Below are 26946 nucleotides of genomic sequence, written 5' to 3'. Positions count from 1 at the left end.
TCCAAGCCAAGCAGATTATAAAACTCTGCTTAAGAAATACTTGTACCCTTTATTCTAGTCAGGACACAAAAAAGGTAGGAGTGTTGGAAATTATGAGATGTTTGGAGCGTGCTGATGGTGTGTTATGAGTCCCACTGCTATCCCAAGCCCCAAGGGAAGGGTTAAAAGAGAGACCGCAGAAAACTTTATACGAGTTCCCTGAGGTTTTTTCTCCCCTTTCCTTTTTGGAGGGGTGCTACCCAGGGCACAGTATTTCTATTCTGCTTGGTATGGCTAAAGGGTGAGGTCTGAGTTGTCTGCTGGCAAAAGCAAAGCTGAAAGAGAGGAAAAAGCTGGAAGGCCAGAGCCTGCCTTCCTAGGTTTTGTCAGGACAAAAGAAACATAAGATTTTCCTGTGGACCACTTAAGGGCCCCATCTATATAATAAGGCAGTATGAGATCACCTTAAGCTCCGTTCAATAAACAGACCAGAAAGGCAAATGGGTCTCAGCGGAGAAAAGCAAAGGAACTTAATGGGTTCCTCGGAGTTGTGTGGGGGGTAAGCTATGACCAAAGATTCCAAAAAACCATTTTGAATCTTAGGGGACAGTTCCCAAGTGATGGGGAATATTTTTAAAGAATGTTTGAAAGTACTCCCAAGAAAAGAGCTATAAAGAAAAGTATATCTTCAAAAGAAGAATATGGTAGTGTTATAAAATTGTATTTATCCAAGAAAGTGGAAAGAAAAACAAAACACTGAACTTATAAAGAATAGATTCTTTATCTTACGTCAACTGGGTAAAATCCCCTTGAAGTTCAGGGAATGAGGAGAGGGGAACTGCTGGTTAAAGTAGCCCCAGAGCCTTGGGTGATCAGTGGCCTTTTAATATTTGTATAGCAAAAAAAGGTCTTCTTAAGAAAAAAAGGATGATAGAATTAAGGTCTAGATGATGCCAACATAAGCCTGATGATTAAAATGGTTTTTATCAGAAAAGAGAGTTTGTGACAAGGGAGAAGAGAAAGTTATTGTTGAACTGGTGAATCGCAGCTAAGTGATGATTAACCGTGACTTCTAAATTTAATTATGTAATTTCTCTGCTTAAAACCTCTTCCAAACAGGTTCCCTGTTGTTTAGACAATCACATTTAAATTCCTAGCCTAACAGGCCTTGCCCATGTCTCGGCAGCGACGTACATGACTTTATGCAACATGATATTGAATCTTTAGATACACCTGACTCTCGTGACCCTGGATGTTCACGTGCTATCCCTTCTGTCTGGAATAAAGACACAGAATACATGTGAAGGCATTTTTCTTTTTAAAGAAAAGGAAAGGAAAATACTGCTTAGTAAGTAGCATTTGAGTCTAAGAATTCCTGTTGCCTAAAGTCCACATTCAGTCACCTTGTATCTTGGTGTATATATTTTCTAAACTAGAGTTTAAGTTTTATATGGCAAAGACCATGTGTGTGTGTGTATGTAAAAGAGGGTATGTAAAAGGACATCAGGATACGTCAAATCTTGTCATTGTACTCAAAAATGATACTTTATTTAACGGCATTTCGGTAAATTTTCACTTTAATAGAAGGTGGATTTGGCAGGAGAAAAGTGAGAAATGGTACCAAATATATTAGATATTGTAGGAAAATATGCAAATGAATGGGAAGAGACTGATGAACAGGGCCAGGGGCTTAGCTGAAGAGGAAGAAGAAAGTGAGGAAGTACGGTAAGACAGGTAATTTGTGTGCACAAAGATGGCTTGATGGAATATTTTTCTAAAAAATATAGTAACTTTGTTGAGCTAATGACATGTTATGTTCCCTCCCTTCCTTCTTTCCTTCCTTCTTTTGTTTTGTTTTGTTTTGTTTTGTTTTTTGAGGCAGAATCTCAAGCTGTCACCCTGGGTAGAGTGTGGTGTCATCACAGCTTACAGGAAGCTCAAACTCTTGGGCTTAAGTGATTCTTTTACTTCAGCCTCCCAAGTTGCTGGGACTACCTGCCACAATGCCCTGGTATTTTTGTTGCTGTTGTGCATTTGTTATTGTAGTTTTAGCTGGCCTCGGCCAGTTTGAACCCTCCACCCTCAGTGTATGTGGCCAGCGCCCTACTGAGCTATGAGCACCACAAGACACGTTATTTTCTTAGGATGCCTTATTTTAGAAATAGTGCTACTTGAATACTAGTGCAACATTAGTCTTTAAGAAAAAAGGTCACAAAGAGAACTTCCATTTGACTAAAACTGAGTAAGCCTAGGACCTACCCATATAACCAATGTGGGTAATCTTCAATAAAAATTTGACAGCAAGATAATCATGATTTTATATTTGAAGTTTTTTTAAAAGAAATATAGAAGATAGAGTGGCGCCTGTGGCTCAAAGGAGTAGGGTGCCAGCCTCGTATGCTGGAGGTGGTGGGTGGTGGGTTCAAACCCAGCCCTGGCCAAAAACTGCAAAAAAAAAAAAAAAGAAATATAGAAGATATTCCTATGTAGTAATGACTAGAATCTTGGTGAAAAACAATAAAAGCAATAAAGAAACACTAAAACAAAAGGGATAACATGGAATTCATTTCATGTTAATTGCAACTGAAGACTGGATAGTCTAAACATAACTAGAATACAGAGATTTCTGACTAATTGAATTTAAAATCTGCAAAAGAAATAAGTGAGACAGGATGAGGGTAAAATCAGTTTCTTAGATAGCAGGACCATGGTTTAAGGAAATTTCCATTAGCCATAATTATGAGAATTTTCCATTAACCTTGACACCAGTTGCTTAAAAAAAAAAAAGGAACCGTGTAAGAGGTATTTTCCATTACAAGGTAGGTTCATGTACCAGCTAACCCAGATCAAAACTGTACACGTCAATTTGTATTATTAAAAAGTCCATTTGAGTCTCACCTTGTCCACTCTACCAAAATGATTAACTAATTAACAAGTGTGAAATCACAGCCTGAAACGGGAAAGAGGTGAAGATGTAATTATATTGGAAAATTGATTAGTCTGCTTCATGGTTAAAAATATTACTTTGGCTGCAATTAAAGGATGTCTACTTTATATGAGAAATACATGCATTAACCTGTGTTTGGAAACATCTTACTTTATATTTTCTATTTAACAAACTAAGTCTGAAGAACATAGCAAGCCGCAAACAGACATTGATTTAGAAATCTGAAGAGAGACAATGATGTGTTCATTGATTCTAATGGGCAAGTTTCAGCTTCAATATTAAATAGATATACACAGGTGGGCATGCAATCACAGATACACGCATTCTTTTGTTGTTGAAGAGACAAGGGCTTCTTCATAGAAGATCCTGCTAAACAGAAAGGAAGTGAACATTTGGATGGCACCATATGTGAACTGTAGCCTTTTAATAAACCCCTTCTTTATATTTAAGGATAACTCCGTTTTATGAATTTTAATAAAATAAAACTAATAACGAAAGAGCCTAGCCAGGTGACAATCAAACTATTAGTACATGAAACTGACTTCACATTTTAGCATGTCAAAAGTTTCCTAAGTAAGGTTACATTGCATTTGTTTGAGTAATTATCAGTCCTTAGTGAATAATATGTAAATCTCAGGAGAACAATATTACACAATAATTTTAAATTAATTATATGCAGACTAGGAGGGTAGAACTATTAGCAGTGAAAACAGTGCACTGAATTCCTGTTCATGTCATGTTTCATAGACTTTTATAAAATAAGGTCATGTAGAAGCTCCTCTTGATGATAATAAAGTAGAACTATTTTATTTCATCTTTTTTTTAAAAATCCAGATCTTTATTTCTGATATGGTTTTCCGAAGTGAGTTGCAAAAGTAAACTGTGATGTTCTGTACTGCAGTCCAAAAAGAAGCATCCAGGCTCTAAAATGTTATTATGCAACATACTGGTGAAACTTTCAACTTTAAATATCATCTTTGGCATTTATACTCCTGACAACCTTACACTCAATTCTGGTCTGGTTGATAGGTGCCAGCAATTTTTGCAAATGCAGGCCCAACTTCCTCTAATTAAGATAATGTGGATTGAAACAAGTTTCTTGAAATCCACATGGGAGAACAGACACCCACATGGAAAAAAGTGGACAAGGCTTATTACGAAAAGGAAAACAGGACTATTTAGAAAGGAAAAAGAAAAGGCTCACGGGTAGGACATGAGAGCTGTCTCCAAGAAACTGAAGAGCTGTCATGTGGAATTGTGGTTCAAATTAGAATCCTATAATTATTCATTCTTCTTACAAGTGTGTATGGAGTCCTTTCTATCTGCCAAACATTGTTCTTGGCATTGGGTGTGCTAGTACGGAGCAAGATTGATAATGCCCCTCTTCTCACAGAGCTTGTTGCAAGCGGCTAAACCAAAAACAGACAAACAAACAAATAAATGACCCAGGGCACTGCAATTACATGTGATGACAAGTACAGTGAAGAAGTGAACGACAGGGGTTAACGTGGCACAGAGGGAATGGCTTCTGAATGGTTACTTCTCGGAGGAAGTAAGTTTTGGTGTGTGAACTGATTGAGAAGCAAGAGCCAGTCATGTAACCATCTGAGTGCAAAGGATTCTAGGCAGATCAAACCCCAAGCAAAATTGTCGGAAGACTCGGAGGAAGCCATGAAGAAAAACAGCCTAGGAGAACTGGTATCTGATGACAGTGGAGTCACTGAAGCTTTCAATCAAAATATTCTCTTGCTCTCTCTCTAAACTTTTACTATGAAATTTCTCTGTGATTTGTACTTCTCAAAAGAAGTAAAAGCAGAGGTGCTATTCCACTTGAAGCAGTGGGCAGGAAGCCCTCAGTGCACCTGCTCAGACCTGAAGTCCAGGTCTCTGCAGAACACTGATGCCATTCAACAGCTTCTCTTTAGATAGAAAGTAATGAGGTCCAGAGAGGACACATTGAGAAAAAGTACTGTACAGTGGAAAGAGCCATGGTTTGTATCAGACATTAGTTCAAACTCTGATGTGGTCGATTTAGGCCTTTGGGTGGGAGGAGCAATTTCATCCTGACCTGGCTTTGAGACTTGCTCTAACCAACTGAATACAATGAAAATTATAATGTGCGACTTCTGACCCTTAGCCTCCAGAGGACTTGTAATTTCTCCTTGTGCTTTTTGGAACAATGCCATCTTGTGAACAAGCCTCATGTAGTCTCTTTAAAGGTGAGACCATATGGAGATGAACAGGCCTAGTCATGGCAGCTGAGGATAGAGGCCTGTGACTAACACCATCAAGGTCCAGCCACTGGGCATCCTGTCAATTAACTGCAAATCTGCCAGTGATGACAACCAACACCACATGGAGCAAAGGCCAACTCAGTTCAGCCTTGACCACACTGCCAGACTATAGAGCCAAGGGAATGCCACTGGTTGATGTTTTTTGTGTGTGTGTGGGGAGGGAGGGAGTCTGACATGCAGCAATAGATCAATGATGCTAGCATGACAAAACCTAAAACACGCGGCCTTCACTTTGACATTGTGAAACAGACAGTGGCTTGAATAAACAACAACAGGCAGTTAGTAAGCCTGGAAGAATGGCAAACAAACTCTCGGCAGAGGCTTGAAATATGGTGTGAAATTTGTGATTGGAGGGTGGGAAAAGAGCAGCCTGTGTTACGGAGTAACAGAGCAATTGGCAAGAACGTCATTGGTGATAATTCTGAAGACAGGAAGTGTCCTTAAAGTATTTGTGGGTCTGACAGAGGAGATCTCTAGACAAAAGGCAGACAGGGCTGGTTGAGTGTTTCCACCCAAGCATAATTAGGTCAAAGAAGTGCGAGAAGGGCTCAGGGAAATTCAGAGCAAATCAAAAGGGCCTAGGACCCACAGGGTTAGAAACGAAAGCTTTTCTTTATATAAAGGGAGGTACCTTAATGATGACATAGTATTACAATAAGATAGTTTGTTAGGACTTCAGAAGGACTGAAGGCAGGTCCTAGTAGATTCCTTGTAGACAGCAGGGATTCTTACAGGCATCGTGCCACAGCAGGAAGACCCTCCCAGATTGAAAAAAAAAAATGATAGATGTGGCTTTGGGGCATGGAGTCAACCCATGATAGATTCAAAAAGAATTTGAGAAAATTGCATGAGGGCATCACCATGAGTTAGAAATAAAAGGGACAATTCAAAATAAGAGAGGAATAGGGTGATTTCACTTTCTATGGGCAGGAACTGGCTGAGTAAACTACTCAGCTCCCCTTACTGGTCATTTGCCAAAACAAACAGAAGTAATCAAACAATAACAACAAGGGCCACATACCTCAGAGGAGTGAATTCAATGGCTCAGAGGGCAGAGCTTATAGGAGATGGGAACTATGAGTTAGGAAACTGCTTTCAGGGAGTGGAAAGCAGAGTGTAGAACTGGACCCTAATCATGCAATATCCTCTATCCATGGAGTAAGGGGACCTGAAAACATGTGCCAAACTGATTTCCAATATTGCTATGGATAAGTGATTTCTACAGGCCCTCCATGTATCCTTTTTCTGAAGGAAACTATCAAACTGTGGTTCTTAAATGTCATTTATTATTGATGAGAAGAACTGCCAAAACACATCCCAAAGAGACACACACAGCATTGAAGAATTACTGCAGCCTCCTTGGAAACAGTCCTGATTTACTCTCTGGTCTTGGCAATTCACATCCTTCTCATGTGCAACCTGCATCCAGCCCTTTCCAGGCCACCTCAAATGTCATCAAATGATGGCCTCAGGCTCAACGTTTATGGTCTTGTGTTCTGCCTCATGTTCAGATGTCTATGAGGTTATTTAGGTTCAGCTTCTATTTATCAGAAATTTTATGAAATAGACAAATTATTTATCTTCCATACATCCAAGTTAAAAAGATGGGGTCAAGTTGTAATACAATTTTGCATTTCTTCTAGTAAACGATGGATGTCATTTACCGACTTCTTGAACATAAGCTAATCTTCTAACTTGCTTTGTGACTTGGGCATTTTTGTCTCAAGAGGTCTTTCAGCCTCCAGTCTTGTTCCAATGGAATACTGCTCCCTTGTAAATAAGCCTAAACTAGCCTTCTTGATGAGGAAAAACACCATAAGGCAAGAGAAATTAGGAAGAGACAGAAATAAGGGCTTTGCCATCTCACCAATTACAGCAACCCCACTTAACACTACAGGGAAGTTAGTGAGGACACCTGCCAGTCCCCGGATATCCCACCAACGAAATGAAAATGCAGGACTCAGGCCAGCAGAGACTATGTTAAACAGAAGAACTGTCATATGCATCTGGCTCCCACTGCCAATATACATGATTGTGATCAAATACATGATGATTGTTTTAAATCCTGGGCAGTTTATGTAGTGTTCTCAGACTAGAACTTCATCTGAAAAACAAATACTATCTGTCCTGTAGGGACTTTGTGAAGATTAAGTGATGTAAGTTATGGAAAGCATTATCTATACATTCTAAACACTCCATAAATATTTCATAACATGACAAATAATAACCATAACAACGACCTACAATATTAAACAACGTGTCCAAGATGATGACTTAGAAGCAGGTTTGGATGGAGACAATGAGCTTGGAAAGCTGAGCCAGATTGAATCTCTGAGGCCAAAATTCTCTTCCCCACAGTACACTGTCTCTCCGCATTTGTTAGGCTTTATCTAAGGGAATTATTTGCTTAAAAATAATCTTTCTTAAAAATGCTCTATAGTTTAAAGGCTTATTCAACAACCTAAGTGTGAAAACACAATCTATGCTTTTAGAAATTCCACTGGCATTTTCATTTCTAGATGTGTACAGATGTATATAGAATGCAACGGAGGATATGAAAAATTTTAAAGTGCCCTTTACTTCTTTAATTGAGATCAATACTCAAAACCATTGATTGATTGTTTTATATGTTAACTGTCTGTTCACATGGCTGAGGGGGAAAAAAAAAGAAACTCAATATGCTGTTACCAAAAAATCCATTTATTCATTTATCTAACAAACATTTATGAAATATTTATCAAACTCTTCATATATACTAAGCACTGTGCGATGCAGTATAAGACGATAATTTACAGAAACAGCTACAATCAATACTTTGATTGAAAAAATAGAAGAATCTTAAAGATTTTCAGCTTTTCGTTATTAGCATTATATGTTGATGGAGACCCATTCTATGTTTACCTATTTACCTAATCACCTAATACTTATTAAAACAAAATGTATTCACTCACAGCATTCAAGTTTATATTGATATATTATACACACACACACACATCTTATAAATGAAATAAACTGTTGGTGACGTTTGGATTTGATTCAGGATAGCAATAAACACTTCCTAGTTTATTTATCTGTGTACTGACAACGGTATATCCAACTTTCACTTAGATGTTAGAGATTTGCACTCTGTAACATGGAGCTCTGGGAGAGGATGGAATTTACGGAGATGATTAATGAAAACAAAATGTTTTTATCTATCTTCTGTCAATATAATATGAACACAGATCAAGGGGTTTATTTTATCTGAAGTCCAAATCATTTCTAATACTCCCCATTAAACAGAGCACGCATTGTCATGATAATTTAGCTTTAATCAAGCTTGACAGATCAATTACCATCCCACGTTTTAAAATTTAAACTGAAGCCAATATATATTTAAATAAAAACTAAATTCATATAATTATATTTTAAATATAATTTACCATCTTCCTAAGTCATAGACTCTCTGGAGAAGCAAGGTAGTGATTTGGGGACATTCTTGAAAAGACGGAAGTGGGGAGGAAGGATATAGTTAATAAAAGCTATCTTTGATGTTACTTAACAAAAGGAAACAGATCTTTTTATATTTGACATTAAAAATCTGATCACTTGCCTCCTTAAAGAAACCACGTGCAGCTTTTATAGAGACCGCACAGTAAAGAATAATAATATTTCTGTTGACTGAGATATCAGCTGGCATTTCGCTGTGAGTCAGTGGTCCATCAGTGCCACAGTGTACTAGACCTCAATCTGGCATCTACAAATGTCAAGAGTATAAAAAAAAAACATAGGATGGAAATCAAAAGCATGTTCTGAAATCCCCCCAAAAATATAAAAAAAAGGAAACAAAGTTCACCTAAACATATTTGCTGCAGAAATCAGTGCAATATTCGGCTGTCAATCTAGAAAAACAGCGAGGGACCACACTGTCAGTAGGACAGGATAATAAAATTTCTAGCAGATGTTCAGGCAGGGCTCTAATTTTTACTGAACTCCCCTGGTAAGCATTTAATTTCTTTATTATATGCAGGCTGGGAAAATTGTACTTCATCAAAACCGTATTGTGAAATATTAATATTTCATATGATAACAAAACTCCATAGAATAACCTTTGTCATATTAAGAGCATCCAAATTTCAAATGTCAAGATTCTGAATTTTAATACATTTTAAATAGATTCTTGATTGCCATCATAAATTATAATAAGGCTAATCTAAATGGATACGCCATAATGTCACACAAATGCATAGTACATATAATATTTTAATAGACATATTTAGGAAAAGGCTGTGGGAAAAACATGTGTTCATACTACCGAGTTGTAGACGACAACATTCTATCAATACAAAAAAATAGGAAGCGGCTCCCGAGACGTAATTAAATATTCACTACAAGTTTAATCACTAATCAGGGGACCATATAAGAAAATAAAAAAAAATGTAGATGTCTTTGAGGCAAACAGACTACTCTGTACAATCATTTATGGAAAATAATCGTTTCTGAAAACAGTATTATATAAGCCCACGGTGGCATCATTATTTTTGTCATTGCAATCTGCACAAATATGTTTGAAATCATCTGCACAACATTTTGTTTTGCCCACCATCAAAGTAAGTAAAATAGGTCTCCCTGAAAGGCCCGCATGGTTATGTTTCATGTGCCAAATTTAATTTGCATTTGTTCCTAACTCCCCTTTTGAACCGGCATCACAGACTTCTAAATTGATAGATTAAATTCAAATTGGAAGTTTAGAAGGAAGTTAGCTTCCACATGTATTTCTTAATAAAGGCAACTGCTCCTAGGTTACTGAAAGACACAGCATCACAAATCAATGCATGTCACCAACAGAGTAAAAGACTGATGTCTCTGATTAATCAGAATTCAATTTCCGCAAGCAAAGAAATCATCCCCAATTCAAAGCAGGTTCTTTGCTATGATACTTCACTTGTACCCAATTAGCCACCTAGTTCTGTACACACACACCACAGATGTATGCATATATATTTTTAAGTAGCGTGACTAATATAGTCAGCAAATGCCCAGACTCACTTTTTCTCAATGGATTAAATGTTTGATTACAGCTTCCCAGTAATTCTTAAGGGATGAATTGAAACAAAGACAAATATACTGCCAATATTCCGCAGGGTTGTAAATGATTGATTCGTGATATTCTAAAGCTGAATCCAAGATAGTCTGTTCATTCTTATACTTTAATAGGAGTATTTCTAAATATTCGGCCCATTTATTTGGTAAAGAGAACTCTCTTTCAATATTTAAATCTAAGACTATTTACGAAGTATGTTTTGTGTGCACTGCGTTATCTAACTTTTGAGGATTCCCTAGATCTTTTGACCACCCTTAGACGTAACATCTTGTAGAGCTGTCAGAATAAGGCAGCCTTAATGTTTTAGCCATAATAATGCCGGCTATTGATCCTAGGAAGAGGAGAAAGAGGGAGAGATGTGCTTAATGGGGCATGTTTGTTCTCTATTATTTTCTCTGCCTAAGGATAAGGCTGATTCAAATAATGATACTCTGTGCTTAGTCACTAGATTCACACTTTCTTATACATTAATTATTACTAACTACCAGGGAGAACTAAATGCACGAACAGGTTTTGCATTTATAATTTTATCAATAGATGCTCTAAAAATGGGAAACTCTGCTGCTCTTTTCTGCTTCAAACCATCTAAGGATATAGCCTTCTAGGGCCTCCTACTTCCAACACATGCATTTATGGGCTTCGTGTACTTTGAAGAATAAATTTCAACCTTTCTGTGTAGTTTATGTCTTACTCAATATAGAACGCCCACTTCCGGTGTGAGTACAAAGTTGCAACAATGTCAAAATGAAACTCAGGGTGTATGTTTTTGAGGAAAGTTTCTGTATTAAAAAACTACTGAAGAATCTTAGAGAACAAAAGAATTACACTGAGAGATTCTTTTTCACCTAAGTTGGATCCGAGGATTTGATACAAACTGAGGTCATTGTCTTCCCGATTTTGAACTGAGGCCTAAGTCCTCATTGATGCATGCCCAGAAATCACGAAACTATTAACAATGTCAAAATAAGAATCACCAGTCACTTCTGGTCCATTTGCATTTTTGATGCTTTCTTGATGATATAAAATGAGAAACACTGTGTTTCCCCGAAAATAAGACCTACCCCCCAAATGAGCCCTAGCAGGATTTCTATGCATTTGTTAAATATAAGCCCTATCCCCATAATAAGACCTAGTGATGGGAATGGCTATGCAGATATGCTCCATGCATTTCAGTGCGGAGAGGAAGACATCCCCTGAGAATAAGCCCTAGTGTGTCTTCTTCAGAAAAAATAAATATAAGATAGTGTCTTATTTTCGGGGAAACATGTTATATGCCTCCCCTTCTTTCCATGGGAGGAAGGAATGGAAGGAAATTAAAGACTCATGTGTAACGATGTCTTGTCAAATTATTTAACAGCCAAACAAAAGTTTCCATTATATTTATGTCTGAATTAAAACACATAATTGACATTTAAACAGTATTTCAAAAACATTTTCTTACCTTATCAAGAGAGAAAGTTTTGGTCAGAGCAAAGCCCCATCCAGCTTCAAAAGCTCTTCGAATCATTGATGTGCTGGTAGCTGGAGTTGCACTAGCAAGTCCAAAAGGATTTATAAACTTCAATCCAGCCATTTCCACACTAATGTCCACGCGATCAATAGGAGTGTAAAAAAGAGGTAGTTCAGGCTGGGCAGAAACTGACACTCCATATTGTGACTGTAAAAAATAAACAAATAATTGCTGTAGTATTGCATCTGAATTGTCCATGTAATGCTTTAGCAAAAATCACTTCAACACAACCTTTGAATTAATATGGTTACATTAGTATGTTTATAATGACAAAAACTGGCCAAAAAAAAAAAAAAGGCAGTTAACAGTGAATCATGTTTACATAATATCATTCATACTTATTTAATTTCCAAGGTAAGTTAGAGAGTATTAACAGAAATAAAATCAATTAAAAAATAAACAACTCTATTTAAAACATACAGAGATTTTAAAACCACAAAAGGTAACAATTTTTGAATTTCTCTCTCTGGTCTCATTAACCTAGCCTCCTTGCATTTAATTTATGAAAATGTCTTTAGTGCTCAGAGATACGGGCTACAGCAAGTCAGGAGACCTGAATGCAATTTCCAGTAATCACACTACCGTTTATGTAATTTTAGGAAAGCCACCCAACATGTCCCTGTCTTTTCTCCTCTTCAGTTTTCAGTACGGCAGCAGGAATGCTTGGCTAATTTCCTACCTCGGAGGGATGTTGTAAAATGCAAGAAATCATAAGCCATAGGGAGACATCTAATTTGGAAAGTGGGTGGTATCCACGTATATACTCATAGGCATTAGGGGAGTTTGTTGCAAAAATCAAACATGTACCAGTTTATGTCAAAATCTTCAACTGGCACTGAAAACTGCTGATTTCTCTTTATTAAGTGATTTCTGCAATAACGTTACCTTGCAGGATTATGGTCATTATTTAACAAAAACACTGATGCTTAGCACATGGCAGACTGAAGCTGCTGTGCACGAGGGTGCTTGCCAAGTGCTGTCTTCCTTTCTGTCTGGGAGGCTGTTAAAGATTCCATCAGGCCTTTGTTTCTAAAGTCTTTTCCTTGCTCTCTCTCTCCTTCTCCCCTTCTCTCTCTCTCTTTTTTCTCTCCCTCTCTCTTTCTCTCTGTTTATCTCTGAAAGACAAATAATACTGCAAAATATTTTTTTAAAAAAAGATGAATTTTCTCAGCCAAGCAGTTGCTGAATGGACAGGGCTAGTTAATTCAGAAGTAAAACTCCTTTCTCTTGTGAATCATCACTCAAAAGAAAGGTTATTTGAGCAGAACTTTAATTTTACAGGAGTGTGTCTTGTGTAGATAAAGATTACCATGACTTGCATAGAAATTATTCCAGGCCTTCTACCATTTATAATGCAAAGCAAAGTTCACTTAATGTGTAAAAAAGCATCAAACTCGCCATTTGAAACACTAATATGTCTCTGGTACCTTCAAGGAGGTACCTAATGGCATCCAGGCTTCAGCTATGGTTAGCACCGCCTGCCAGTGATGGTCTGGGCTGCAAGGCACATTTCTGAATATTAGAAAGTCTGATTGTGAAAATAATATCTTCTGTCCTCACATAAAACTGCAATTCTATTAAAAGGATTATTAGCGAAGACAAAAGCCATAATATATAATATAGGCAAGGGGAGAGATACTTTGAAATGTGTATATGTGTGTGTGTGTTGACATATACACATTTTGTGTGGGTATCAATGAGGATAAATGTAGACAGAATCCACTCTTTGAAGGCATTTTCTTAGCTCTGTGTAAACATAATATAAATAGAACCAATTGAGTTTTAGGTTAGACTGAGGAAAATTTCCCAACACAGGGATTGGTTAATACTGGGAAATATTTAGAAGCACCTTCCCTATCTGCAGAATCTTGGAAATAACATTTGGCAAATTTGTCTGTAATGCCAAGAGCAGAAAAATATGTGGTCCCACATACTTGAACTTTATAAGGTGAAGTAAATGACATTGTAAGTTTCCTTCTCTTTTTCTGGCTGTATACCAAAATATCTAATATCTTCAATCTTAGGGATGAATTTTAGTTTGTTCATTATTCTAGCTATATATGACATTAGATCGTAGCCCAAGGAGGCAGATATAAGTGTGCTGTTCAACTTATATTGCTTAACTTACATAGTTTTAAATAACTAAAGCATTACTATGAAATTCTTAAGATTGCTACTTTAATACTTAGAAAAGGAATGATTTGAACAAATTTTGCACGATTTTCTTTAAGCTTCAAAACCAAAGCAAGAAGTAAATACACCAAGGCAAACAACAAATAACAAAAAATAAACACATACACGCACAAATACAAAATTCCTTCAAACAAGAAGTACAGCTTTTTAAAAGTTTATATTTTATTTTCATCACAAAAATTCTACTGATGTGTATATATAATATGAGGTAAAATCTTCACTTCTAAAAGGCAGTGTTTTTCATACTATGCCTACACGGGGCTATTTTTTGCTTTTGCCTTGTGGTTTTTTGCCAGAATGTGGAGCTACAGTAATCTACTCTGTTCAACCCCACACCACCATCTCCTGTTCTAGGTCCTCTTTTCTGAAGCCTTTCAGAACAGAAGGCTTTTAAAAGCCTGTTCCCACTTTGTAGTCTTCCTGGGGAAACTCAAGTATATCCAGATCCATCTCTCACCACAAAGCTAATGCCCCCAAACTCCCACTGCAATCTTCAAACTCAGCTTTTCAGGACACTTCGAGACCTTTGGGTGTGGACACCTGGCCCTAATCAAATTCAACTTGTTTATCTCATCAAATTTCCCTCTAAAGAATATGCTGTCCAGATTTTCAATTTCAGGCAATACTATTTTTCCAGTGTTCCAGTAGTGTTAGTGAAAAGAGATACAAGAAAAAAAACCCTAAATGTTGAACAAAGGGGATTCATTGGATAATAGTTCTGCTGTGGAAAGTAAGGTTATGCGAATCTAAGAAAGGATACAGAAGAAAAGAGTTTATGGACATGCAAGTGTGTTCATCACCTACTGAGTGAAAAATTAGTGAGTTAACATTATACATAAATCCTAAATTTCCAGTAAAATACACGTGTATCTTTTTGTTATATGTCTGCATTATAAAGGATAAACAACAGAATTCTTTCTCAGAATCAGAGTTTTACATAGCCCTGAATTTTTACTAATTGTATTTTTCATGTTTCATAATGAACACAAATTAATTGGTATGAGACAAACATAGACTTAAACATATACTAACAATCTTTTAGAGCAAGCAACGATAATCTAGAATGCATTAAGTGAAGAGTAAGGCAAATGACCCATTTAGTTTCCACAGACTTCATTAAATCAACTTTTTCAGTTATATTTACTATTAACAAAAATTATATAAAGAGCTAGAAGAGGTGATCTACTTAAAAATCTATATTTTACAAAGAGAAAACTAAACTCAAAGGTGTTTAAATGAATACAACTTACGACATTCTTAGTTACTCAACTAGCCACAAAATAACAATAAATTATATATCTTTTTCTATCTTGTTGGCTAATGTTCTTAAGCTACCCTTCAAAAATAACATGTTCAAATTATTTCTACTCAAAAATACTTCATGCCTCCCTGCCTCTGCCCCCTTCATATCTTTCTGGTCTACCTACTGCTAAATACTCTTTCTGAATTGTTCTGAAGTCTTCCCTGGTCATTACAGATAAATTATTTTATCTGGAACACTCCTAGGGCATAAAGGAGCATTGCTTTATTAATTACACTGAAAATATTTGCTTATATACTTAAGTGTTAATATGGTTGAATTTCCCCATATTTTTCAGGAAACTAATTTAAAATGTCTTTGTATGGCATTGTCTGGGAGTAATGTACTCCCAATGTACCTAGTTAGACTCCATCCTTAACATTCACATAAAACTATTTTCATTCATTTATTCATTCAGTAAGTGTTTATTTAAAACTTGATGATATAAAAACAAGACAAAATCCCTGAATGTTATGACAGGGAATGTTATGACAAAAACGCTACTAACCAACCTGCCACCAACTACGCACAAAAGTTAAATTATATTGTCCATCACACTGTTACACGTCTCCACAGATTAGCTCACACATTTTCCCCTGCCTAAAATTTAAATCTAAGACTTTCTTCAGCCATCAAACTCTTAATAATCTTTCCAAACTCAAGTGATTGATTCAAACATATGCTTCCTTATACCATCGAATGCCTTTTCTGATGTAGCTCACTCTTTTAAGCTCACTCTTTTATCTGCTATTTTACAATTTAATATATGCCTCCACTTCAGCAGTCATCATACTTGGATGTACATGTTAATTTTCTCTTCAGTTAGATCATAAGTTCTTTGAGGACAATGATCCACAGTGACCTCGCCAAATAATTGTCTCCACTGGACTTAAAAATATGCATCTCTATAAAACGCTTACTCTTGAAAGTGATTCTGTCCTCTGCAGATCTATAGATAAATAAAATCACTTTTTCAGATGTCAGTTCTCAAATATGTTTTAAAGAATGATCATACACTTTCTAAATCTTCATCTCTCCTGTAGGTTGAACATTTTTATCTTTATAGGATATTTATATTATAATTATAATATTTAATATGATAATATAAATTATATATTTTTATATCATAATTATAATGCTTTTTGACATTCTAGTTTTTTGTTGCATATCTTATTTACCTATGTGGTTTGAAATTGAGGCATAGTTTAAAGGTATAAATATAAGAACTTAAATTTTCATCATTTCTCTCTTTCTCTTCCCATTGCAAAGCAAGAACCATCTGTACATCACGACATCTTTGTTCAAAATACACTTAGTGGGAAAATTGAGGAGAAAAATTGAGGAAACTGAGTAAAGATTTTAATCACTTACAATTTCCAAAAGTTAATTCCATAACAAGCATAACGAGAAGTCTCAGATTTATATGGGTTATACTTATATTCTGTCCATTTAGTTCTATCTGCAAATTTCTTCATGGTTCTTTACAACACAGAGAATAAAGCCTGAACTCCTTAGCATTATATAATTCCTACTGTGATCTGGACTCTCATGTCCACCACTCGCTCATCACACCTCTTTCTTTAGCTTCTCAAGTTAATAATTTCTCAAATAAAAGAACATCATTAATGCATCTATGCATTTTCAGAGGGTTTTTGTTGTTGTTGTTGCTGTTGTTTTGTTTTTGTTTGTCTTTATTTTTGGCCCCGAATATTCTTTCCTGCCTGGTTTGAGTTCTTTGAAGATTTCAATTAAGTCTTCAAGAGTCAGTCCTGTTGTTTTCCCCACAAGCTAAGTTACTCCCTCATCATACCTGGGAGTTTTTGCTTACATATGAGGGCTGTCTGGAAAGTATTCAGCCATATAATATAAAAAATAGAGACATACATGGCTGAATACTTTCCCAATAGCCCTCATATATATGTCTCCTGCCTGATTTGATTTTCGCATCTAGCATAAGACTTGGTAGAAAGATGCTTAAAATACTTGTTGAATGTATTGGGCTAGTGACCTTGGGTACTTAGCCTCTTTTTCACAGCTGTTTCTAGGAAGATGATAATTAGTTATATGAAATTATTTAGATGACATAGTTATTAACTTTATCCCCAATATAGAAAAGTCTATTATTCTATGATTTTAATGTTCTAACATTCAACTCTTACTTCTGGAAGGCAGTTGAACTTAGGAAAGGCTCTCCAAAGACCCCTCATCTAGTGAGAATGGTAAGTAGCTATCCTGGGTAATTAAGTTGCTATGCAAATAACTATCTATATATTCCATAATTCAGTCACATAATGTGACATAAAATTTCAACAATCTCACAATTTTGCCAGAGTCTTGCCTGCAATAAAGTATTCTTTCTATCCTCCTTGACTTCTGATTTCCAGACTTTTGAGTTCCAAAGGACTTCTTTGGTGGCAAGTATCAGAAACTAGCCTCAGATTAAAATTTCAATGTCCAGTCCAGATAGGCTCCATTATATTTATATCAGAATCCCCTGGAGTGGGACTCAAACATGAGTCTCTTAAAAATACCTTCAAAGGATTTATTCACTGTGTATTCAAGGCTGAGAATACTTTAGTAATATGAATTTGCCTCTAAGTTCCTAAATCACAAGAATTCAGTTTGGCCAAGATTGTGTTAGATGTCTACTTTATTCTACTAAGTAGCTACTGGAGGCCTGTTCAAGTAAACAAAGTACTGTTTAAGTTGGACAGATACTTTAAAATGTGATCACCTGGGACCTCCACCTGTGAATAAAGTTATCTTCTCTGACAAGCCTCAACATGTTGCCCAAAAATTAAGGCCTACCATAAAAACAGGACACATTTGATTTTCACTATCAGTAAGATGTTTGTCTATTTGCAAGTAATACTTATCACACACCAAATAATAATGTTTTGTACTTATTCATTCTTTTTTAATCATAATTCTTCAAGGTAGACCAGGGTCTACAGTCTGGAAGATCCTGCGGCTGATGTGAGGGCCAACTAGGAGGGCTCTGCATTTGCATGGGACTGGCTGAGGGTGGGCTTTATTGTGATGCAGGGCGCCCGGTTGGGCTCTGTGGTTGGATGCACTGGCTAACCAGGTTCTCTGAGTGCTCCTGGCTGGGCTCTGCCATTGGGAGGATTTGTTGAAGGGATTCCTCTTTTTGGTGAAGTTGCTTGAGAGCACCTATTTGGAAAAGTATGTGTGTGTCTGTGGGGTGGGGGATGTGGCTATAGCCAAAGTCTGAAGCTCCTGGACCTTTCTTTTTCATCCTTGTCCTCAGGGGTCTAGCCATGCCAATTTCCCTGTGAGGTGAGGCAGAAGGGGGCCTCTCAGGCAGTGTCCCCCAGTGCTGGGGAAGCTGGACATCTGCCTTAGTGTCTCTTTCCTCAATGAAATAATCATAGCCTGAAGTGAATCTTCCTGGCATAGTGCTGCACCAGCTCGAGTGATGGGTAATGTTTAGAAAGTGAAACTGTTTCTCTTGCCCTTTATAAATGTAGTTTTTCCCCATTTTTGTTCTAAATATTAATAATTCACAAATTAATAGATTTTGGTATACTCTATAGATCACATGAAGGAATGGGTTCAAGCTACTTATCCATTAAACTTTAGTTACCTATTGGTTTCTTTTAAATTCTATGGTTTTATCATCTGCTAAGGTAATAACACGTAGACTATTACAGCCTACATTTCATACAAGCCAATAGATCTGTCCAAAGAATAAAATAGAAATGGACTTTAAGAAATGGCCTTAAGTTAGACAGGTATCTCCCCAAAATAATATACAACACGTTGACAAATTTTCAAGAGTGTCAATCAAAGAGGTAACAATTGCCATATTGACAGGCTCAAAGGCAAAGGTGGTGACATTGCTGACAAGATGTCAATGACTAGAGTAAGAAAAGCCTGGTGACCAGCACAGGGTGGTGCCTGACAGCAAATCCATGTAACACAAAGAAGTCAGTCTGATCAAGGTGAGAGTGATGAAGGTAAATAAAAGAACGTGACATTTAAGAAAGGTGACAGCAGTGATGTTAAATATTAAGACTTGGAATAAAAAACTCAAAATTGTAAGTCAACAACACATCAGCCAATACTTGCTTTTGTGTTAACCTATTAACCCTTGTATTTCTGGAAGGGGAATTCTATGAAATAGGTTAAGGTGAGGATAGAGTGCAGGGAGGAAACCAGTGTACTGGCTCAGAGGTCACTTCCAACAGGAATAATGATTTTGATGGTGAAGGATGGTTGAGAGGAAAATGAGAAAAATCACAAAGCACTGGTGTGCTCGTATTCCTCCTTCTATTTCCATGTTAACTCTACCCACCATCAAGCACCAGATCTTTTAGCAATCTAAGTAAGGTAATTATCTGTCACCAATGAGCCAAGTGACCTTGCAACAAATCTGTTCCCCAAATTCATGTGCCTACAATCTAAAACAGTTACAAAACATATCAATTTTTTCAACCATATTTTTTCATGTGCCTACTTATAGCAGACATTTTATCAGCCAACCACCAACTATGAGGTAAACAAAGTACTAGGTATACCGGGAACAACACACAGAACAAAACTGATTTTAAAAAAATCTATTTTAAGGCTAGATTTCCAATGGTTTTTTTATCAATTTTTTAAAATGAAAATTGATTTAAAAAACATCTATTTTAAGGCAATATTTCCATGGGATTTTGTCTGGCATATAGTGACCGTTCAATATATAGAAAGTGAGATGCACTGTTACTAGGTGTAGAATACAAATGTCTTAACACAATAACTAAGAAAATGCTGTGAAGGCTATGTTGACCAGTTTGATGAAAGCATTTCAAATTGTATTAAAACCAGCTCATTGTACCCCATGATTGCATTCATGTACACAGCTATGATTTAATAAAAAAAAAAAAAAAAAAAAGAAAGAAAGAAAGAAAGAAAAAATATATAGAAAATGACCTAAAGCTGAATAATCACAATTTTGAGAACTGGTTACATGAAGGACAAAAAATGCAATACTGATCCCTATTTTGGTTCTCAGCTTCCTAACTCAGGTATAAAGTGGTTGACTCAAATGATCTCCCTGGCCATATCCATCTCAACCACATTCAGCATAGTTTTATAATTTCTAAGATGGAGAAAATAGTTAACACAGAAGTAATTTTGAGTATAATGTGAATGTTATGTTCCTGAAAATAATTAACACAAAGCAGATATTCAACAAATTAGATTATTTACTTCTAACATTATATTTGTATTTTGAAATCACATAAAGTTATAATTTTGCCCTTTTTATGGAGGAAAACAGTGAGGGCCAAGCTAAGGCAATGAAAATTTTAAAAGCTAAGTCCTTATGCTGAGAATGTTACCTCTGTAATTACGCTGTTCTGTCTCAGAACCACTAGTAGGAAAACTAAAAAGGCAACACAACTATCAAAGGTCAAAGGGCAGAAAATGAATGAGTAATTAATTCAGAACTTGAACACAGAGCTCTTGGTTTTCAGCCTTCCATTATACCACTTATATCTGGATATTTTTCTATATGATCTTTCATAACTGAAGGCTTAACTTTACTAAATTACTAAAGGCAAAGAAACACAGTTTCCTCAAAATTTCAAATTAGGTTAATTTGTGTAAAAATTTTTTCCCAGCAAATTAAAGGTTTGGGGTATTTTGTTTTACTGTGATATTGTCATTAGCCCCCAGGCATCAGGGCAGTATAAATTCACCATGGGATCGAAAATACTTATTTATAGCCAATTTGGGCCAAGTGACACCACAATGCCCAATTTCTTTCATACTCCATCAACATACATTAAAGTTAGGCTCTGGATAGCATGGGTAAGATTTTATTTTTTTCTGCCTATTCTAAGACTGAGTAATCTCTGCCTGAAATAGGCATCTACTGCTGTATTGGCGAGGAAATATTCTGCTTTTATGGAGACAATTTCATTTTAGATTACTTTTCAGGTCAAATGCTGCCATTTAATAAAAGTTTAGAGCCCTATACAAAGTCAATAAAAGGCATTACAATTATTTATTAGTCATGGCATTTTCTTCCTCTCTCACCAACTAGAGAGTTGTGGTTTGGACAGTGCGATCCGACGGAGCCTCATTTCTCATTCTTCCTTGATTTCCTTTTTATAAAAATCCCTTTCTGTACACAAAATGTTGACATCATCACACATAGAATTTTTAATAGCATAAAGTCAAGCCTCTGTTGCATAATTATTATTTCAAAATATTAACTAAGGAGCACATCACGATTTAGCCTGAATGACAGCTAGTCAAGAGCATAGAAATCCTATAGGGTTTGCTGCATGTGTATTTATAAACAACTGAAATGGACTTCATTTGTCAATGCCATAAGCAAATTTGACTTTACTACTCGCCATTACAAGGACCAAAAGTAAGATCACATGCTTATCTGATACTAGTTAAGTCCAAAGACTGAGTTTCCCAGTGAAACTGACCTAAAGTCATCTCAGCACTGTGATCCTAAGTGGAAAACTTAGCATGAAAACAGCATTTAGCCATGACATATTTCAGTATTATTTTCTGGAGACTATCACTATCTCTAGCAGAATCCATTATGATTTAAAACTGCCTTTTTATTGATATTTATAGTTTTTCAACCAGACAGTGGCCAATACATTTATATCAAGTTTCTCTCAACACAGGAATTAAAGAGTTTGCAATACATCTTAAACTGAAGGACACTTTTTCAGTAAGTCTCCAGGTTTTAATACAGTTGTCATTTCAAAAGCCTTACCTCTCTCAGTTGGAAAGAGGTTTAGAGAGGAAGGAGGCGGCTCTGTTGATAAGATTGTTTTTATCTGAAGCAGTGGAGGATTCAAAAATTAGTATGACATATCGATGATGCCTTTCTTTTCAGGCATTTTTATTCTTTAAATGCAAGAACACCGCAGTTGGCTGTCAATCATTAAGCCACAAAATGAAATCCTTTGCCTGGTTAGGAGATTTGCAACTATACCAATGCTGGTAAACTAACCACCAAATTATAGCCTTTTCTCTTGCCTCACCCAGATTTCACAGGGGCTGCACACCCAAATAAATGCCTCTTGGCTACCCATTCATCTAACAGCTGGAAAGATGACACTTGACATTTGGAAACTTTCCTGTGAAGATTGCTGCAAGGCTTTCCCATTAGCTTCCTGGTGAGACTGTAAGGTCGAATAAGCTGCCTCAAAACCTGCAAAGGGTAACGGAAATACTCTAATATGAAGCCTGTGCAATTTAAATTTCTAATTCTCAAATCATAGTTCTTCAGAGATTGTAGAAATCACTGGTATATTTCGGGGCAAAAGAATGCCTTTGAAGATGTGGAATTATATTTGAAGCAATGAGAATGATAACAAGTGTCTTTTAATCAAAGTGAGGACTGAGGTCTTCTAAGTAAGAGAGACTTGCACATAAGTTCTCATAAGTTTGTTTTCTAAAATCCGTGCTCGTCATATTTTTAGCAACTGTTCATCTTTGTCCAGAGCGGGAATCTTTAACATGAGTCACGGTTCTTCGGGTTTTATTTTCACATCATGAATCTTATTAGAGAGAGAAAGCTTTCAAATTCTTACAATCCAGCATTGTGAGTTCATTTTTGCAAAATCACTGATCCTAATATAAAATAACATAGTAAATATGCCATGAATAAGAAAATGTTGGAAAGTTATAAATCTTTCAAGTATAGACACATTTTCCTCTTTAGAAAGATAATTTCTTTCAAAATGCCCTAAATCATAAAATTTTAATAAATTGACTTTTCATTAAATATATAAAAAAGACAAAACTCCTCACATAATCTTAAACCTGAAAAATGCCACAAGGTGAATGTTTTCATTTATTGATATGAATATACTTAATTCAATTAACATTTATAGCAATGATATTTTTTGCATGATACTCAAGTTCGAAAGCTCTGTCTTCAAAGTATCTTTAGAATTGTCTGTTCTTTTCTTAACTAAGTTATTTCTCAAGTGAAAGATGAATAAGAATGAACAAGTCTCCCTAAATGTTCAGTCATATGTCCAAATGTAGGTGAAATTAATGTTATGATTAAAAAGAAAAATAAAACATTCAAAAAAATAGATGCAGGAGGGCATTGGAAAAACAGGAGTTAAGAATGATGTAACTTTCATTCTTGAATTAATCACCATCTCAGACTAAAATCACTTTTTAAAAGTTATCTTATGAAGCTGAATTATAGCTCATTAGTAACAATGCCAGAGTAAGATTCCTATGGATGTGCCCCTCTCAGCCCCAAATCACAAACCAACACAGGCGTAAAGCTGATTTTCCCATAGCATTCCACCAACAAATCCACCAAAAGGAAGCTCGGGTCACAGAACGAACATAGAATACTGAGCAAGAACTGGACTTCTCCTTTCCCGTCAAACTCAAATCACAGATACCGTTTAGTATTCCCTCAGTAGTAGGCATTCTGGGGCATGAGACTATCCCCACTAGGTCCTGAAATCACGAACTCATTTCACAGAGCCTATTGAATTGGCATCAGATCATAATGACGTTCTGTCACTTTTAACCTGGGGCACATCCGAACTAGTGACCAAGAGGTTAAAGGCTCTGGATCTCATTCCCAAACCATGAGATCCCAAGTTCCTCAATCACTGGGGATGTTTTTGTGCCTCAACTGAACTAGAAGAAAACATATAACAACCTTATGCAGTAGGAAAGCAGGTCCCTAATATAAGGCATTTATGATAGTTTCAAAGAGGGTCATGATTATCTATTTCAAAACATACACATATACTACTACGCTTTTCCTTTTTTGTGTGTGTGTACAGTTTTTGGCCAGGGCTGGGTTTGAACCTTCCAGCACCCTACCCCTCTGAGCCACAGGCACCACCTACATATACTAATATGAAATATAGCGGTATTAATTTACCTAAGCAGAATCGCAGTAACTGTTAAAGGACTTCATTATAACTTTCATTAGCATACCTTATACATTTTACCAGTGAGCTCAAAGACACTGGGGGAAGTCAAAACTGAAGACACCGTGTTCTACAAGCTTTAGCGTTAAGAAAGATACTGCAGATCTCGTCGACTCCGGGACACTTATGTGTGTATCTCATGTTATCTGTTCTAAGATAATTCTGCCACCCAAATTAGTCTCAGAGGGGAACTAACAAGTCGAAAAGAATAATACAGATTCATCAGTGAAATAATCAAAACCCTATCAGGCACTGTAATGTGGATACTTACTATAGGCCTACAGTACATTTCTTAAAAAGATAAAGTTTGGAGGAAAAAGTAAAAACTATTGTTTAGGGACATGTATTTCGGCAGACTCATGTTTATACAGTAGTGGAAGCTTAAAACTATACCAATAATTCAAACATTACATTCTTGTTATTGTTGCTGAAAGTCGACCTCAAATCCTGGCATTTTATAACTATTCAAACTTCAACTATTTTTTTACATGAAGATCAGTGACCCCTCAAGTCACATATAAACATATCAAAACCTTTTTTTTTTTTAATGTTTAATGGCACAATCCTACTTCCTTATACTTTGTATTTCCCCATAAATACGTGTTTGATTTGCATGGAAAGAATTCTACCTGGAAGGACATTGTTCTTTTCCTTTCATTTCATGCCTGTTTTTTTGTTTTTTTAATAAAGGAGCACTATATAAACCCTTTCCTTTATTTGAATTTCTTCTTCTATTTGTTGATTCCACATTACTTTTCCTCTAATTACTCTTGTCTTTTGTCTCTCAATATTTACACTTCCATTGCTACAACTACTTTTTGTAGCAGCAACATGTAAATTTAGTTGATCCTTTCCGCTAGGATAAATATTGTGGGGTTTTTTTTTAATGTTGTTTCCAGGAGGGAATTTAAAACGGCATTCTTAATAACAGAATGTAATCACATCAGTAGGTTTTGTGATTATAATTTCCATATAGATCGACTTTATTTGACAAAAGGTTCCATGTTCATAAGAGCTCTTTCTCTGAAATACCTGACTACTCCAGGGAAAATGAGTTTCTGATCTCGGATTAGAATTTAGAAGACTTGAGTCTGTGTTTTATCTCCAAGTTTGTTCTCCGTGGGAGGATATAATCTCTGAGATGTCATTCCGCCTTTTCCTCTCCGCTTTCCTTGCATCCAAATCCATCTATATGCTAGTACTACAACAAGGTAAGGCCTTAGTCTTCTGACTGATGTGGGAGGGGAACACACGGACAGTTGCCTTCACTGTACTCCCTCAACACACGTCTGACATGAGGTGTGTGGGGATCGCCCCCACCAGCCAGGAAGCGATCAGTCCTGTAGTGGGCACGAGCTGGATATCTATCATCTAATTCAATCTAATTCTGACACCGTCTATCTGGACATAGCATCGGATCCCACGTGGTGAGGACTGCTCCACCCGACCCTGCAGATACCCATTGGAATCCCCAGGTTATTTTTTTGTGCTTCTGACCAACTGGCTAAAGTTGGGGTTCCCATGATTAATTTGTTACAGAAGCTTCTAGAACTCTGGGAAAACACATTTACCAGTTTAATATGAAGGCTACTTTAAAGGATACAAATACAACAGCCTGATGAAGAATGACATAGGATAAGGACTGACAGGCTCTGGAGAGCAGGAGATTTTGCTGCATGGAACTGGGGTGTCATGGGTACATTCTTGTTTACCTTCCCGGAAGTCTCCATATGTCTGACTATTGGCAACTTGTCTCCCAATGTCATACATACAGTTGACCCTGACCGACATGGGTTGGAACTGCATAGATCCATTTCTATCAAGCTTTTCTCTTACCTCTGTAACCTTTGAGACAGTAGGACCAGCCCTCTCCCTTCTCCCCCTACCAGCCTATTCAATGCATAGATGATGAAGAGAAAATATATTTTCCCTCCGTATTATTTTCTTTTCTCTAGCTTCCCTTACTGCAAGAATACAGTATCAGATACATACATATAACATACAGCGTATTAATCGATTATATGCCATCAGCAAGGCTTCTGGGCAACGGTAGTTTATTAGTAACTAAGTTTTTGGGAACTCAAAAGTTATACCCAGATCTTTGACTGTACACGTTTGGGCACCCTAAACCCCACATTGTTCAAGGGGCAGCTGTATTTTCTTTCTCTGGAAATTAGGAAATGTGACATGTTCATATTCTTAGAACTCCTCTGCCCACTTAATCATTCTGTTTAAGGTATATTTTTAACTAGAGTTACACACAGCTTGCAACGTGAATCTTATTTCTCTAGAAGAACTGAGAGAAATAAGGTAAAGTTCTAATGCATTATTATATTTTTAAATGTTAAGATACATACACTGTGGGGTGCTGTGCTGTGCTGTATAGGGTGTTAAGGACTGCAGCTAATTGGAAAAATGAATATGGACCTATAGTTGAAAAGTACCAGGAAAACAGTTCAGTATACAGAGAGTAAGAAATGGATGGGTGTACTCAACTCTAGCTTCTTTACTGACAAGGTATCAACCTCAAGTTTTTTAATCATCTTAGCCTTCATTTTTAAAAGCAGTGAAATAAAGAAAATGATACCTATTGTACAGGGTTATGCAACAAAAATAAAGTATAACATAAAATAGATGCTAAACCAATAGTAGCTTTTATTGTAATGCTAGACAAGGAAATATACATGTA

General features: G+C 36.4%; 1 protein-coding gene across 1 annotated transcript in view; it reads right to left on the bottom strand.

Moving 5' to 3' along the window:
- Positions 1 to 26946, bottom strand: part of DPYD (dihydropyrimidine dehydrogenase) — an 828315-nt gene that overhangs the window by 401483 nt on the left and 399886 nt on the right. The window contains exon 13 of the mRNA XM_012801700.2: positions 11745 to 11960. Coding sequence (XP_012657154.1) covers positions 11745 to 11960 — 216 coding nt within the window. The remainder of the gene's footprint in view (positions 1 to 11744; positions 11961 to 26946) is intronic.

Source organism: Otolemur garnettii, unplaced genomic scaffold, assembly GCF_000181295.1.
Source record: "Otolemur garnettii isolate 467f Iridium unplaced genomic scaffold, OtoGar3 scaffold00010, whole genome shotgun sequence".
Classification (NCBI taxonomy): Eukaryota; Metazoa; Chordata; class Mammalia; order Primates; family Galagidae; genus Otolemur; species Otolemur garnettii.
This window is presented reverse-complemented; position numbering and strand designations above follow the sequence as displayed.